Source organism: Mya arenaria, chromosome 2, assembly GCF_026914265.1.
Source record: "Mya arenaria isolate MELC-2E11 chromosome 2, ASM2691426v1".
NCBI classification, from domain to species: Eukaryota; Metazoa; Mollusca; class Bivalvia; order Myida; family Myidae; genus Mya; species Mya arenaria.
Genome location: NC_069123.1, coordinates 50,592,778 through 50,609,314, shown reverse-complemented (window position 1 = coordinate 50,609,314; position 16,537 = coordinate 50,592,778). Strand labels below are relative to the sequence as shown.

Genomic DNA, 16,537 nt, shown 5'->3' with positions numbered 1-16,537 from the left:
GACCACAAAAAGCACTTGTGGAGCTGTGAGGATTGTTGGATTTCAGTTGTTTGTCCGTCGTTATCAATTGACTTTTCTATAGAAACGTTTGAAATGACGTTGAAAGTGTGCATTGTCAATGGTACATGCCCGTCAGTCTGACAAAAAGGCGAGAATATATGTTACGTCGTATGACGATTCAATTTTCTGATTGTCCCAAATGATGGGATTGTGCGTTGTCATAGCATATACTCCAGCCTTTAATCGGACCGTCATTTCAAACGTTTTCGCAGAAAGATCAATTGGTTTGGTTCACATTTAAACCGATCTTAATAAATCTCTTTTTTTCAGAATTTACGTCTCTAAAAGTCTAGTTCAAAGCTTGGTTAAGTGGGCACAAAAAAACTAAGTCCGATCATGATGAAACTTTATCAACCTACATTGTACTAGTATGTGTTTATTTTTTTTTTATTATTCGGCGAAAGTGTGCCTTTTTGCCACATAAGAATGTATTGTTTATGCGTTGAAAATCACCGCAGAAACGTTGTCGATTTCGTTTATGCGGCGATGCTGTTATGCATCGTTACACAGCGTAGCTGTTATATAACATTTATATGACATTTTAAATAAATGCACATTTTCATTCAAATCTAGGTATTTGTTTCCCCTTCACCCATACGACCTCGGCATGAACTGTGACTTTGCAACCTTGACCTTAGACTAAAAATAGTTACATATTGTCAACCTGAATTATTTGACAATATTGTAGCGCTTATATGTTGTGACTAATAGGTCACTCTAAGTAACAATTTCAGTTCGAGAAAATGTAAAAATGGATTTGCCTCCTTGTATAGTAGTGTTATTTTAAGCAATTATACATGCTTATTCTTTGTTTAATTTTATAAGTAACAAATAATAATGTGACCATGAGAATTTCAAATTGTGTTAATATTGGCCATGGGTATATACATGAATCTAAATGAATTAATATTCTGTTCTATAATTTGTTCTGTAATTTGCAGTTTTACTTGCAAAAAGCAGCCAGCAATTAACAAATGGAATCTTCCAACTGTCTTTCCATACTTTTGTGACATCAATACATTTAATTTTTATCTGAGTCATCTTTACAATTCAATATTGATTGAGTACAAATTATCATTGTTTGATATTTTATTTTAGCCGCGAGCCACAGCGCCTGCCCAACGGGGTCGAAGTATTATGGTGGCACGTGTATCCCGTGCCCCCGCGGTCAGTACCAGGACATACCCGGGCAAACAAGCTGTAAACCCTGTCCACACGGAACCACAACCACTGGCACGGGCTCCTCCGCCAAGGCAGACTGCATACGTAAGCCTAAACATATATATACTATATTATGAACAAGATCTTCAACAAAGATACCTCACGTGTGGAGTTAATGTTGGTATGATTATGAATGGTTCCTCCGGTTCGTCCAACGCAGTGATCTTCCTTTGCATTTATTTGCGACCAGAACAATTTGAACAATGTGTTCACCAAATCGCGTACCTACATGGCGAAAATGAATATTCTTAGACCACTATTTACAATACTCCTTATAACAATTAAGATACACCGCTAACCTTTCTTCTCCCCCCTTGTAAGACGTGTGCGAGGCGGGTTCGTTCTGGAACCCAGAGGCGTACCTGTGCCTCCCCTGCCCCAAGGGTCAGTACCAGGACCAGCCCGGCCAGCCCTCCTGCCTCCCCTGCCCTAAGGGTCAGTACCAGGACCAGCCCGGCCAGAGCTCCTGCTTCCCATGTCCCGACGGCAAGACCACACCCTCCGAGGGAGCCACCAGTCCAGACAAGTGTACACCAGGTACTGATCTTTTTGTAAAGGCAGGAAACGTTGAAGAAGGCATACTTCTCTGAACAAAAAAAAAGTTGTTAAAATGTAACAATCAGATATCATGCCATTATCGAGAAACGAAACAGTGTATCAATGTATACACAAGACTAATTTTGACACAAAGCATCAAAGACGCCGCGAATGTTTTTGAAACTTTACTAAAAGGCCGATGCAGTTAACTAGCATACCAAGCTTAAGCTACCTGAATACAAGCATTCTTCAGCTATTGAACGAATTCGGAGTTTCAGCTCAAGGTCACCACGACCTTGAATCTTGACCAACTCACATCAAAATAGTTCGTGTGCTGGTCATGTTTAAGGGACCTGTACCAAGTTCGAGGTCTCTTGGCCAAAGCGTTTTCAATTATTGATAAGAAACTGCGTATTGCAGCTTACGGTATCAACGACCTTGGCCTTTGCCCCACTGAACTCTTAAGCAATAGGGTTCATCTGCTGGTTATGACCAGCCTGCCTACGAAGTTTGAGGTCGTTGGGTCATAGTGTTCTTTACATATTGATCGGAAACTGATTTTTAGCTGAAGGTAATCTTAAGGTCACCATGACATTGGCCTTTGACCGACTGACCTCAAAATAAAAAGGCTTTGGCTGCTTGTCATGGCCAACCTGCCAGCAAAGCTTAAGAACCCAGGGCTTGAGCGTTCTTCAGATATTAATCGGAAACCGTGGGGACAGACGAATGGACGGACAAACGATCAGATATCTATATGCCAACCTTTGGGGCATAAAACTCTGCTGTAATACTAACAAAATTATGAGCTTAAGGTTTTATGTTTTTTATTAGTTATAATTTAAGTGTGAAACAAGCTTTCGGTGAATAAGGTAAATTTTATACTCTTCCAGTTTATAAGGGGTATGATAACAAATACTGAGCTTCTCAAGTTATTTCTTAACTTAAGTCGATTTCCTAAAATGTTCATGGTCAGATTTAGAACAAAACTACTAAGTTTTTTAACATAAAGATATGTGTATTACATAAAATCAGTGAAAATAAAGTATTTAAGATATTAATCAGTTATTATATGATATGATCGTGTGTTTTTTCGTTTATGCGGTGATTTTAAACGCATAAACGAGGCGACCACGTTTATGCGGCGACGCTCAACGCATAAAGCAAAACTTGCTTATATGGGGCGCAACTGTGACTTTTTGCCACATAAAGAGGATTAACTAAACCATCTATTATTAAGCTAAAAATAGAGATCTAATAGTTCAACAAAAACGATGATGATGATGATGATGATGATGATGATGGTTGTGGGGATGATGATGGTGGTTGTGGTTGTGATTGTGGTGATGATGATGGTGGTTGTTGCGATGATGTTGTTGATTATGATGATGATTAAGATTAGGGCGTAGCATATTACTTTCATTTTGAAGAAAATACTGGAAAAGTAGGCAGGCAAATTGGTCAATTGCGGCGTTACAGCGCACAACGTCACTGTGAAAATGGCACTTTCTTACTGATATGAATACCGTATTGCTTTATATAATTCTAATATTTTAACTAAGAAGTAATTCGCTTAAATATTTTTTAAACAAAATAATCATACTTACACTGTTATTTTCATAAAAGATTTCAATTGAAAGCTAAATTATATTAATTGAAGAAAAGGGAGGTAATAAGACAATGATATGGCCATGATTATTGCATAATTGGGTTACGTACAGTTCCTTCGTTTAATATATCATTTATATAGTTATATGTAATGAATTATCATTGAATTTTCACGTTTGCCCATTTATTAAAAAAATCAGATTAGGCCACACCAAATTGATCTTTAGTTCCTCGGATTTTTGCCAAAAAAAAATGGAGCGAGCGAGCGAAATAAAAATATTTTTTTTTTTTTATTTTTTATCATTTTTCATAAAATATGAAGCGAGCGCAAAGGAAAAACATATTAAAAATGGACAAATTACACTTCAACCTATATTTAAACTCAAAATATCTGGTTCACATTAAAAAAATTGGAGCGATCGCATGAAAAAAATAAAAATATTTTTTTTTTACAATTTCAAAAAAACAGGTGCGGCGAATCCGAGGAACGAAATATCAATTTGGTGTGGCCTTATTTTAAATATGCAAAATGTCGTTCCAAACTCTTCTCTTAGCTTTGATGAATCGGATCCTACGGTTTGTAATCCAAGCTATAAATAACCCGTAGCCTACGAGTTTGGGGATTATTAAAGTTATTAAATACCCCTTATATGTGTCCAAAGGTTTGTGATAACGGAATAAGACATACGTCTTTTTTATCCTGATGTTTCCTTTTTCTTTAATCAGTTTATACAATTGTTTGTTTATAAAGGTTGTTGGTTGTTTTTTTATCAAACATATTTTATAGTTTTATTTTACAATAATAATGTTGGCTGGTCCATTTTGATCACGTGACCCTCCATGGTACAACATTGAAACCTATTCCAAACTGACGTCGCGTTTCGCGCGACGTCAACAATGAATATTTAACCATGGTAGAGCGACACGTGGGCCTAAATGCTGTCTCGTTTCAGACGGGTGTGGGCCCGGTCATATGCGGGTCTCATCCACGGGTGGTTGTCGTCCGTGTCATAAGGGTTGGTACGAATCAAGGCCGAATCAGACAAAGTGTAAGCGGTGTCCGATGGGCACGACCACGCCTAGCGAGGGCTCCACGACCAAGGACCAGTGCAAGTGTAAGTGCAGCTTACATATTGTATATAGGCTTACCGAAGAAACGCATACGCAATATATAGCATACATTGATAGGATGTAGCCAATAAATAAAGTTATCACCAAACGAACAAAAGCTTCATGCAAATGAAACGCATTTTTCTGCATTTTTACTAAAAGCTAACTAGTGAACTCAGGATTATTTAAATCATGGACCTGTAGCTGTTGACTATTTAATATTCAAGGCTTGTGCTCGCGAAACTTGTTCATCCACCAGTTAACCTATACGGGAGTGTACAGTATAGGTTTTACAATTTGGTTCCTCGCTTGCAGTGTATGCGATGCGATGTAACAGGGCTACAAAACAGTTAGAACGATGCATTCGGAACTCCTCGGCCATTTTTTTCAAAAACAACCTCGGATGTATGCAGAACATCAGTTGAAGTAGTTAGTAAAATTTTGAATTATATCATTAATTAAATGTAGTGTTTTAGAGTTGCATTTATTGATCTAAGTTTAAATTGATTGCCATTGAATTGTATTATTGCAAACATATTTAAGAATCCCAAGAGTAATGTCACAAAGTTTAACTGCTAAATAAAATTACTACGCGATCTACTTGCAGCGGACTTAAACGTACCACTTCTTGAGTATGTAAACCGTCCAAATACATCCGAGGTTGTTTTCGATAAAATGGCCGAGGAGCTCCGAATGAGAACGATGTCGACTGTTAGCCTTACATTAACTGGTTTAATTTGAAATCACTGTCATTCGCACATGGTCACGTTCAGCGAGTCTACGTTTTGATGTATAAAAGTTTGAGGTTTTAAAGGGACTCGCTTATGGTTTGTAAAATACATTTTTATTACGAAATATAGTGTGGCAAATCATTAGGAGTGTTTAAACTTATTTACTGACAGATAGAACCCTTCAGCAAATGTTGATATTGCTATATCGTCTTTGAAGACCTCAATCTGTTTGCGGCATTGACTCGCGGCGATTTCACTATTGCATGACTGGTTGATTGACATTAATTTATTACATGATAGCATCAATGAATGGTTAAAACGTCATGATATCATGGTATCAATCTGAAGTTGTTTGAGTTCTTATAGCCTAGGATATAAGGATTAATTATATTTTTTCCGTAAATGATGAAGACGATCTTTCATCAGACAGCTCTTCATTTTTATCATTTTTGATTTTAAGTTTGTGGGTAACGGAACAAAAACGTTATTGGCCAAAAATATTGACCAAAAACCTTTTCATCTATGAAATCAGACCCATACTCATCACTTAATCCGATGTGTTCACCGCTAGAATCACTGCATCCATGCATCTATGTGTTACATGTTCACCATTAATCATCCACGTTCTTCCTGAAGCGACGTGCAAGGTGGGAGAGTACCTGTTTGGGCGGGAGTGTGTACCCTGTAAGCGGGGGACGTACCAGGATGAGCCTCAAGAGATAACCTGTAAGCCCTGCCCGGACAAAACATCAACAAAGACCAGGGGCGCTACCAACCAGCACGAATGCTCGGGTGAGTCTTGTATCTAAAATTTAAATTATTATGATGTCTTATAGCAAATAAGTTTGTGGAATAAAGCAAAACATGGATACAATTTTGGAGAGTCAGATTTGTGCGCAGCTGTGTTTGGTCTCTTCATATCTATTATAGCGTTTATTCAATGCAGTACATTGTTACCACCAGAATGCGCTCCCGGCTACGTACATGGCGACACCGGCTGTAAGCCGTGCCCCGTGAGCTCATATCGCGCGGAGAACGCCCCTGACTGCAGACCTTGTCCTCCAGGCTTCACCACCGCCAGACAGGGCAGATACAAATCCTACCATTGTTACCGTAAGCTATAATTGTGCATTGTGCTGTTCTTACGATTCCAATTAATTTTACTTATTCAACTTGTTTTACTACGAATCTGAATCAAGTAATAGTGCTTACCATTAAATTACTAGTAATAAGTAAATCACACTCAAGGAAACGAGGTCATGCACTCTTTGCCCGATGATAGTGCGACGGCTATAAAGACGACTTTATACAGACCTGCGGATTTTTAACAGATCTGGTGATTTATCCGTCCGGGAAACGGGCTTGGTCCTATTTCTTTGTAAGGAACTGGAATACTCCAATGAAACTCACTACATTTAGCCCCCTGAAATATTAATTTGACATAATCCTATAGCTCTATTGTTTCATTGTCTGACTCCAGCGCTGTGTGACCCCGGAACGAGGTGGGACCGAGGCTCCGGCTCGTGCGTACCCTGCCCGATCCGCCAGTACCAGGACCTGCCAAACAGGTACCGTTGCAAACTGTGTCCCGACGGCAAAACAACGTTCACCGTCGGCGCTTCCCGTGTCAGCGACTGCGTCGGTATGTTGTATCTGATTTATACTACTTGTACATACATAACATACGTGTTTACGGCAATGTGGTTTATTATTTTAAAGGATAGTCTTCTTGGGACATTATTTTGACGCACACTTTATCGTCGCCATTCTTTTTTCCGCTTACAGACGTGTGCCCGGTCGGCAAGATGATGCCAAAGAACGGCGCGGTTCCTGCGGACTGCGCACCATGCCCAGCCGGCACATTCAAGTCGGATTCAATGGACACGTGCAGACGATGCAGCTCCAAGGCCGAGACCACGGAGCCAGGGGCAACGTCACAGAGAGATTGTCAATGTATGTATGTGAACGTGTCAACCATTACACGCATATTATATAAATATTGCCACCGGAAGTTTTATTCTTGAGACATAAAAATGAACTTGGGTCACACATTAATCTCATCTTATTTTTTAAAGATCGCTGCGGGCCAGGTTTGTTCTACAGTCATGCACACGACGACTGTATGAGCTGTTTTCCAGGATCCTACACGGACAAACGAGGTCTTCTGAGGTGCACCCGCTGTCCGCCGGGACAGACAACACTAAGAGTGGGCTCGAAGTCGGCTGAAGAGTGTGTCGGTAAGGGAACTTCATCATTCAAACTATTCAATTTACTGCCTTCCTTAATAAAAAAACACAATTTTGAAAAGCTGTGTGAAATTAGCTAAGCATACGACATTAGACATTGGACATTCAAAAAAGAAAGTTTGAATGTCCAATGTCCAATGTTGTGCTGGCACGACATTCAGTTTTGAATGTCCAATGTCGTGTCAGCACGACTTTCATTTTTGAATGCCTAATGTCGTATGTTTTGCTAATACCTTCACACAGCTATTTTAGCTGTTAAGGCTTACATGCGTTCTCTGTAAAGGTATCATCGTGATACACATTCTCTGTCCACGAAAACCTGCCAAACACTCTTTACATAAAACTACCAAATATCTACTTTACTATACATCAGTTGAATGTGGAAAAGGCCACCAGCGGGTGAGCGTGAATGGACAGGATACGTGCCAGCCGTGCCCCCGGGGGACGTACCAGCCCCGGGATAACTGTCTATCCTGTTTCCCCTGTAAGCAGTTTGAGGTCACACGAGGAGCCAGCTCCAAAAGCGCCGATGATTGTTTCGGTAATGGTGCTCATCATCTCGTATTTTGATAGAATGCATGTGTTTCAGAATGTGGTTAAAATTGACGCATTGAACCTGATAATATATGTATGAGTTTTGTTATAAGGATGTATGTATCACTTCCATTAATAGCTCATCAATCACGGTAAACAATAGTCATCTTTTACATCCCCTCAGATCCGTGTGAGAGCGGGTACGAGCTAGTTTCGCGTGACCCGGACGTCTGCGCCATCTGCCCCGTGAACACATACAGAAAAAAGAACAGGGACCCGAAGTGTATTCGCTGTCCGCTAGGATCCACCACCGACCAGTCCGGCGCCAAGTCCAAGGATGAATGTACTGGTTAGTGATGAGAGAACAACTTTGACCACTTCGGGGAAAACAATACTTGAATTCTGAAACAAGCCTCACAACGATTTATACTTAGTTTCAGAAAACGTTACTCATTTTAGCCACCTTTATAACGTTGATACTCCCATGTTCCGTAAAGATCGCGTTTTCATATTAAGAACAATTTTTAATGTGTTTCAGTGCATTGTCATGCGGGTTATTTCGAGCAGTACGGGACATGCCACAAGTGTCCCCAGGGCACTTACCAGCCACAAACGGAACAGACGACATGCCTTCCCTGTCTACCTGGCCAGACGACCAGCCATACCGGAAGTGTATCAGAAGATGAATGTATAAGTGCGTGAACCTTTTTTGTATCCCTGAATGCTTTATGTTAGTGTTTAAATGATTTTGCGTGTGTAGTTGTGCGTCATTGACCGTCAAACGAATGAAGGCCCCGTCCCTCGGGCACCACGACGATCGTTACCGGGGCCGACAACGCTCAAGGCGTTAGTTAACGCAACTTTTCGTCCAACACTAAATTCAGTTGACACCATTGTGAGATCACGGAATAAGAGCTCCAATATGATTATATAGTTTTTGCCTTACATTAAAAATGATATGAACAGTATTGTGTTTCGATTTAATAATTTCCATTTCAACAATATTCCGGTTCTTGAGGCAGATTTCGAAGCAGGTGGCGAAAATATTTTGCATACTATACGTTCACTCTTGTTTTAAATATATTATTTATTACATATTGTGTGCGAGCCTTTATTTTTTACTTATATGTGCATGTAGGTATATGCGACCCCGGTTCGTTCTGGTCCGCGGCTCAGAGAAAGTGCGTCCTTTGTCCCGAGGGCAAATACCAGGACAAACCCGGCCAGAATCAGTGTGAGCTGTGTCCTGTCGGCACGCGGACGAACCGCCCCGGCGCTGACAGCGCACAGGACTGTATAGGTAACATGTACAACCAATATTTGGGTGAAACGTGTATCTAAAATATTACTTCAAAATAATAAAGGCTGCTCTTATATAGTTTGAATATTTTTGATAAAATAAAACCAACCTTTAGACGATTGTACATTTTACTGTCATATGATCGACATAATTTGTTTTTAATCAGTTATCCGCTCTTTCCTCATCAGTATCGTGCGGCCCTGGTTATTTCTTAGACCGGCGGCGGTACGACCACGCAACGTGCACAAAATGTCCGGTAGATTTGTACCAGGACCGTCCAAACCAGGACAGCTGTAAACCCTGTCCGCGCGGGACCGGCACGGACACACCAGGGGCCACCCGCAGGCAGGATTGTCAAGGTTTGGGAGACCATTTATATTAAATAAGTTCCAGCTAATAAAGTTTCAATCATTGCTTGCTTGCTTTAGAAGTTAAAAATAACCGACACCCTTTTAGAGTTAAATACATCTAATAATAATAATAATAATAATAATAATAATAATAATAATAATAATAATAATAATAATGATAATAGTCATAATATTAAAATTAATAATAATAATAATAATAATGATAATAATAATAATAATAATAATAATAATAATAATAATAATAATAATAATAATTATAATAATAATAATAATAATAATAATAATAACAATAACAATAATAATAATAATAATAATAATAATACATAACATTGTTTACTAAAACGAATAGTTGCATAAAGCGCAGACTCTTGTTTAACACTGCACCTTTGAGGTAAGTATATATAGTATGATTTTCCCTCACAGTTTCGTGTAAGCCTGGTTATTACTTGAGAGGGGGAAAATGTGTGCCATGTGGCCTTGGGACGTATCAACCGCGGGCCGGTCAGACCAGTTGTTATCCGTGCGAGGGATACAAGACCACCCAAAAAATCGCGTCCAACAGCAAGAACGACTGCATCGGTACACGTAGTACATTTGTAGAACTCTGTTTATTAGGAAAAAGTATATGAAACCAACGATCGTCAACATATCCTAATATCAAGATTTTCAGTTTTAATGTTTATTGAGTTACACAATTTTAATTGTCAGTTTTACTTGAGAAAAAACATATGGACTGTCTTAACGGATCAATTCAGGTGTTATTTTCGAAATAGATAGTATAACTACTCAGATACATTAATGCGAAAAAGCGATTGAAACGCTTATGTGAATTTGAAAGCATGTCGAAGAATCTTAAATAAATCTGTGACTGTGAGGAACCGAGGGAAATAGGCAATTATATATAGTTGCCCAAAAAATGCAAATGTGATGACTTTACCTAGTACAATTAGTCAAATCGTCATACATACAGAACAACACATAAGTATATCAGTAACTAAGTGTTTCCATTTCCATTTACTCTATGTGGTTTTTGTTTAAATTCTGACCCAACCAAAACTGGCTAATAACGATAATAATGGACATTGCGTATTTTCAGTTTACGGTCATAACGACCTTGAACTTTGACCCACTGACTTCAAATGCAATTTGTTTTATTTGCTGGTCACGGCCAACCTATCTAGAAAGTGTGAGGTCCCTGGGTCATACACTTTTTAAGATTTTCAGCTTAAGGCCAAAACCAATTTGACCTTTTATCCACTGACCTCAAAATAAATATGGTTTATCTGCTGATTATGGCCAAGCGGAGTCCCTCACTCTAAGTAATGTAAATTTATCGAAATGTATGGTTATCAATATCGCAGCCACTCGTGAAAATATACCTTTTGGTGCTCACTCGGTGAAATATATAACGATCTTACACTTAAACAATTATCCTCTACATAATCATTGAAATAAGCATGAAACATTATGTTTGACATAAAAATGTTTGAAGTACTATCTAAATACGTGTTGTTGTTGTTGTTGTTTATTTCTGAACGGCAAAAATATTAAATTCGATAAAAAATCAAGCAGTATGACCAAGGGGAAGTTTATTTTCCAGCTCCGTGCACGGCAGGTTCGTTCTGGGGCGTGTTTCAGTGTTTTCCCTGTCCCGTGGGTCAGTACCAGGACCAGCCCGGACAGAACGCCTGCAAACCCTGCCCACCCGGCAGGACAACCGTAGACAGGGGTTGTACAGATCAAGTTGAGTGTATAGGTATTATAAAAATAGAATAATTTCAAGTTTTATTTACAGAATATCCAGAATGGATGGCTATGGCCAATGTTGACAAATACATAAAGCAGTATACGCATATATACTAAGTTTTAATTATACATTGTTTTTATCAGATGTGACTAATTGGATGATTTTTGCATATTTGGTCTACGTCTATAAAACACGGTATATATTTACATCTAATATCAGCATAGGAATATATTCTAAAACGAAATGATATGCGTCTTCTAAGACGTAGCGTGAGTAACATTTTCTATGTTCATTGGAATAGGATTGGTTCTCGCCTATCTGCCAATCTCAATCGTAAGTCTATGTTCTGACACACGTCACCGCGCTGTTGTATTTAACGTGTCACGTGCGGGGCCTTTTTGTTGCCCTACCCTAAAGAAAACTGATGTACGCGCCCATTCTTAGAATGTTACCCACTCCGTTTCAGTCCAGTGCAGTACTGGTTATTACTGGTCGGCGGAGTCCCACGGATGCGCCCCCTGCCCCCTTGGGACGTACCAGGACGAACCAAACCAGTCTTCCTGCAAAGACTGTCCACACGGAACGACCACCCTGTACGTGGGAACGCCCTCGCCACACTATTGCAAAGGTAAAGGCGATAACTTCCAGAAGATCTCCAACTAGTGAAGTAAAACAATGTCATGAATATGAAATACATGCGAATGAAATAAAGAAAGTCTTAAAAAAGCAGTAGTTTCGCAAGTGAGATGCAATGGAAAAGTATGCCAATAATGTTTAAATCGTGCAATTCCATTTTTTTTATCATTAAAACAGTTATCAGTTTGGCAAAGTGTTGATTATCAAGATATTTTAATAAGATTGTGTTTTTAAATTTTCATTTAAAGGGTTAAAATCATATATTGAGAAATATTTATGCAGAACATGTATTTACCATGTGTGTTGCAGGTTGCGAGTCGGGGCGGCAGTACGACCCTGTGAGCCGGAAGTGCGAGGTTTGTCCGCCCAATACCTTCTGGGACAAGACTTCCTGTGTGTCCTGTCCACACGGCTACGCCCGCAAGCCCGGTGCATATGATTGTGAACGTGAGTAGTACTTTTGTTCAACATATACGGCCTCTTCCGGTCCTAATGGTTGATAAACACATTCTATTTTTAATTTGCGGATTTAATTATGTTTTCTTTTTATCGCTTAAATAATATACCCGTTAAAGATAACGTACTTTACTACAGCACCTTGTGAACCGGGAACGTTCTGGGACGTTAATCGGAAGTTGTGCATCCCGTGCCCCACGGGTCAATACCAGGACAGCGTCGGACAGCAGTCCTGTAGACACTGCCCCTACGGTCAGACCACAGAACATGGAGGTGCCAAAACGGTGTACGAATGCATTGGTAAGCGGAAATTTGCTGATCTCGTAGTTTGATGTTTTACGATACAGATTAAATATTTTCTCTTTTTTTACGAAAATAAAGCATTTTATTTAAATAAATATACTGATTACCGTTTACCCCTAGATATACCTGGTTGTCCGCCCGGGACCTTCAAGACTCCCGGGACCTCCGTGTGTGACCCCTGTCCCAGCGGCTCCTACCAGGACAGACCGGATATGACGTATTGTAACGCCTGTCCCGACGGCCTCCATACGGCCACACCAGGGGCTAAAAGTCGGGAGGACTGTCAAGGTAATAAAGCAACGCAGTAATTATGAACCTCGATGGACACACACTTGCTATAACATAATCATAGCGTTCGTTTTGCAACTTTATATCGCACCATAAATTTATGCAAACTTATCATACAGGGGAAAATATGCATTTCAGAGTGTCCCCCCGGACAACAATATTCCTGGGACAGTTCTGGCTGTGAACCATGCCCCGTCGATTTCTACAGGTAGGCCATTTAGGTAAACATATGGGCAAACATTAAATTAGTACTAGTATGTCCTCAATGTCTTCAATACCAACACTTTAAATTTCAAATAATGACATTGGTCATATATTTTAAGGGAAACCGGTCAAGGTCAATGTCAGCCGTGCCAGCATGGATTTATAACTGAGGCCAATGGGTGTGGTGAAGAGTCGTTGTGTCTGCGTAAGTATTCGGTACCCTCAAAAGGAACATTATTTACAATTAGAAATCAGGTTTGCTTTATACGTGCGGCAGAAACTCTAGTATTATAATAGGTTTGATATCATGTTCAAACTGTTTAAAAATCAATACAGCAAAAAAAGCCATGATCTATGTCATTTTTAATTTTCCATTTTTGTCCTCCCCCCAGCCCCATGCCCAGCAGGTCGATACTGGGACAGTCATTACGAGGACTGCCGTCCATGTCCTATTGGCCAGTACCAGGATCGGAAGTACCAGACAAGCTGTATTTCCTGCCCTCGTGGTCAGACAACAGACGCCGTGGGCGCCGCGAGCAAGGATAAATGTAAAGGTAAGACCAAATGATCCATGGAAATTTCATATCTAACCATTGTCTGTCCACAGTTGTTAACATAACCATGGTATCACGTAATACATTGACAAAGGCTTCATCTTTATATTGCGATGAATGAATACAATGAAGACCATGACAATAAAAAACGGAAACAAAACTGCTCTAACCCTCATTATTTAAGAGGAACGTGACGAGGATTGCCCTCCCGGCAAATTCCTGGACCACGCCAGTTACACGTGCAGACCGTGTCCCGTTAACTCGTACAAGGACCGCAACGGGCAGGTCTCGTGCACACCGTGCGGATATGGAAAGTTCACCAGCGAGCCCGGCTGCACCAGTAGCAAGCAATGTAAAGGTGAGTCTATTTTTGGTATCGCGTAATTGATAAAATCAAAAAGACAAACGGAAGACGACTAATATCCAAATATCTGGTAATTATGCAGATTTTCTTTCCACATAAATGGGTTAAAGAAAAAAAAACATATTGTTAGAGCAGACTTGTCACTTTACACATTATAGCTAAGAAAACTAAGACCAGCGCCATTTCTCAATTCTTCCAGAGTGTCCCCTTGGAAAGCAGTTTGACGAGTCAACCCACGAGTGCGAGCCATGCCCTGTTAACCAGTACCGGGACGCCGGTCACTACAAGTGCCTGCCTTGTCCCTACGGTCTCCACACTCCCGCCGTTGGCAGCACCGTGTGCGCGCGTACGTACATACCGGTTTCTAGTCAGAAGGTTCAAACTACACAATGTAAATACCATTCGTATAAACATTTGAGAAAAATACAGTCCAATGACCCTCCAACGAAACACCCCAAAATAGTTGTCAAATAGCTCATGTTCCTTTGCAAAGCCAAACTACGTATACATATTTAGTGACGCACAATTTAAATTTGACTGTCGTGTGTTTTTTTAAATAAATGTTGCCTTGTATTCGCTTCAGCTTCTTGTGAGGCAGGGGCGTATTGGCTGCGGGCGCTCCAGCTGTGCCTCAAGTGTCCCAAGGGCACCTACCAGGACGAGCCCTACCGGGACTCCTGCAAGCCATGCCCCGCTGGTAGGATCACCCGGACACCGGGAGCTACAAGTGTAACATACTGCATTGGTATGTATTGATTAAGGAGTGAAAGAGATAGGACTTCAAGTGACATTAAATCTGGAATCAGACAAAACATTTTCTCCATCATTGGACTACATCCCACGAGTCCTCCGTTATGTTAGAAATGTATTATAATAAATAGTTTCTCTTATGCTAGAAATGTATTATAATAAATAGTTTTCTCTTATGCTAGATATGTATTATAATAAATAGTTTCTCTTATGCTAGAAATGTATTATAATAAATAGTTTTCTCTTATGCTAGATATGTATTACAATCAATAGTTTTCTCTTATGCTAGATATGTATTACAATCAATAGTTTTCTCTTATGCTAGATATGTATTACAATCAATAGTTTTCTCTTATGCTAGATATGTATTACAATCAATAGTTTTCTCTTATGCTAGATATGTATGACAATCAATAGTTTTCTCTTATGCTAGATATGTATTACAATCAATAGTTTTCTCTTATGCTAGATATGTATTACAATCAATAGTTTTCTCTTATGTTAGAGATGTATTACAACTATTAATTCTTCCCTATGTTATAGATGTGTAGTGTGATGTCCATGTATGTTATGTGATTTTGTTATTAACTTAATTACTTATATAGATGCATATATAATAGTTATATATATATAGTTTGTTCATGGGTCCGTGTCTTTTATAAAGTTAAAGTAAAATATGAAAATTTGCTCCTATTCTTGTTTTTTCAAAAGTGTTTCATTTACATTGTTGAAACTATTTTTTAATCTTAGCAACTGACATCTTCTTGTTTTTTTTCTTATTTACTTTGTCTGAATAGAGTGTATTGTTACACTGCAGACCATGCAGCCTGTGGAAAGGGCAATTACCAGGAGGGAGGCGAGTGCAGGCCATGTCCGGTGGGCACCTATCAGAGCCGGGAGGAGATGACATACTGTGTGGCCTGTCCACAGGGTTACATAACACCAAACACCGGGGCGAACACATACCAAGACTGTATTGGTAAGGAACTGCATGAAAAACATTAATCTTGGTCATGTTTTCATTCGGCATCGCTTTATGTAAATTCTAGGTAAGTTAAATGGGTGTATGAGTAGTTTGCTATCAATTGGTTTGGACTAGTTCGATTGCTGTACGTCCCTCCGATGCAAGCATCCTTTATAGCATTGTGTTACATCAAAATTACTGCTTTGTGCTGGTTTCAACTATACTCATAAACAGTCCTTTTTCGCCGTACAGTATACAGGCAAAAACATTTAATTGGCTTCTTACCAACAGAGTGTCCAGGGGGCGAGGAACGGCGGTACGGTGAGACCCGATGCACGCCGTGTCCCAAAAACCAGTACCGGTCGCCGGGCGAGCCGTCTTGCCGCCCCTGTCCGGATGGCCACATTACACTCAACACAGGCTGCCATTCCGTTGCATTATGTCTTCGTAAGTGTTATAATAGAACGCTTGTGTAGTGGCGTGCGTTTATAGTACATAAAGTGTATGTAATGATTGGTATGATCTAGGGCTGTGTTCATCGATCTTCAAAGTGAAC

General features: G+C 39.8%; 1 protein-coding gene across 1 annotated transcript in view; it reads left to right on the top strand.

Moving 5' to 3' along the window:
* Positions 1-16,537, top strand: part of LOC128215565 (uncharacterized) — a 65,565-nt gene that overhangs the window by 36,524 nt on the left and 12,504 nt on the right. Inside the window, exons 3-27 of the mRNA XM_052922259.1 lie at positions 1,159-1,326; positions 1,603-1,818; positions 4,377-4,538; positions 5,901-6,056; positions 6,228-6,377; positions 6,745-6,906; positions 7,050-7,217; positions 7,340-7,501; positions 7,884-8,051; positions 8,229-8,393; positions 8,583-8,732; positions 9,183-9,344; positions 9,533-9,703; positions 10,139-10,294; positions 11,316-11,471; positions 11,929-12,090; positions 12,408-12,545; positions 12,693-12,854; positions 12,978-13,145; positions 13,742-13,903; positions 14,088-14,261; positions 14,467-14,658; positions 14,851-14,964; positions 15,835-15,996; positions 16,273-16,428. Coding sequence (XP_052778219.1) covers positions 1,159-1,326; positions 1,603-1,818; positions 4,377-4,538; positions 5,901-6,056; positions 6,228-6,377; positions 6,745-6,906; positions 7,050-7,217; positions 7,340-7,501; positions 7,884-8,051; positions 8,229-8,393; positions 8,583-8,732; positions 9,183-9,344; positions 9,533-9,703; positions 10,139-10,294; positions 11,316-11,471; positions 11,929-12,090; positions 12,408-12,545; positions 12,693-12,854; positions 12,978-13,145; positions 13,742-13,903; positions 14,088-14,261; positions 14,467-14,658; positions 14,851-14,964; positions 15,835-15,996; positions 16,273-16,428 — 4,062 coding nt within the window. The remainder of the gene's footprint in view (positions 1-1,158; positions 1,327-1,602; positions 1,819-4,376; positions 4,539-5,900; positions 6,057-6,227; positions 6,378-6,744; positions 6,907-7,049; positions 7,218-7,339; positions 7,502-7,883; positions 8,052-8,228; positions 8,394-8,582; positions 8,733-9,182; positions 9,345-9,532; positions 9,704-10,138; positions 10,295-11,315; positions 11,472-11,928; positions 12,091-12,407; positions 12,546-12,692; positions 12,855-12,977; positions 13,146-13,741; positions 13,904-14,087; positions 14,262-14,466; positions 14,659-14,850; positions 14,965-15,834; positions 15,997-16,272; positions 16,429-16,537) is intronic.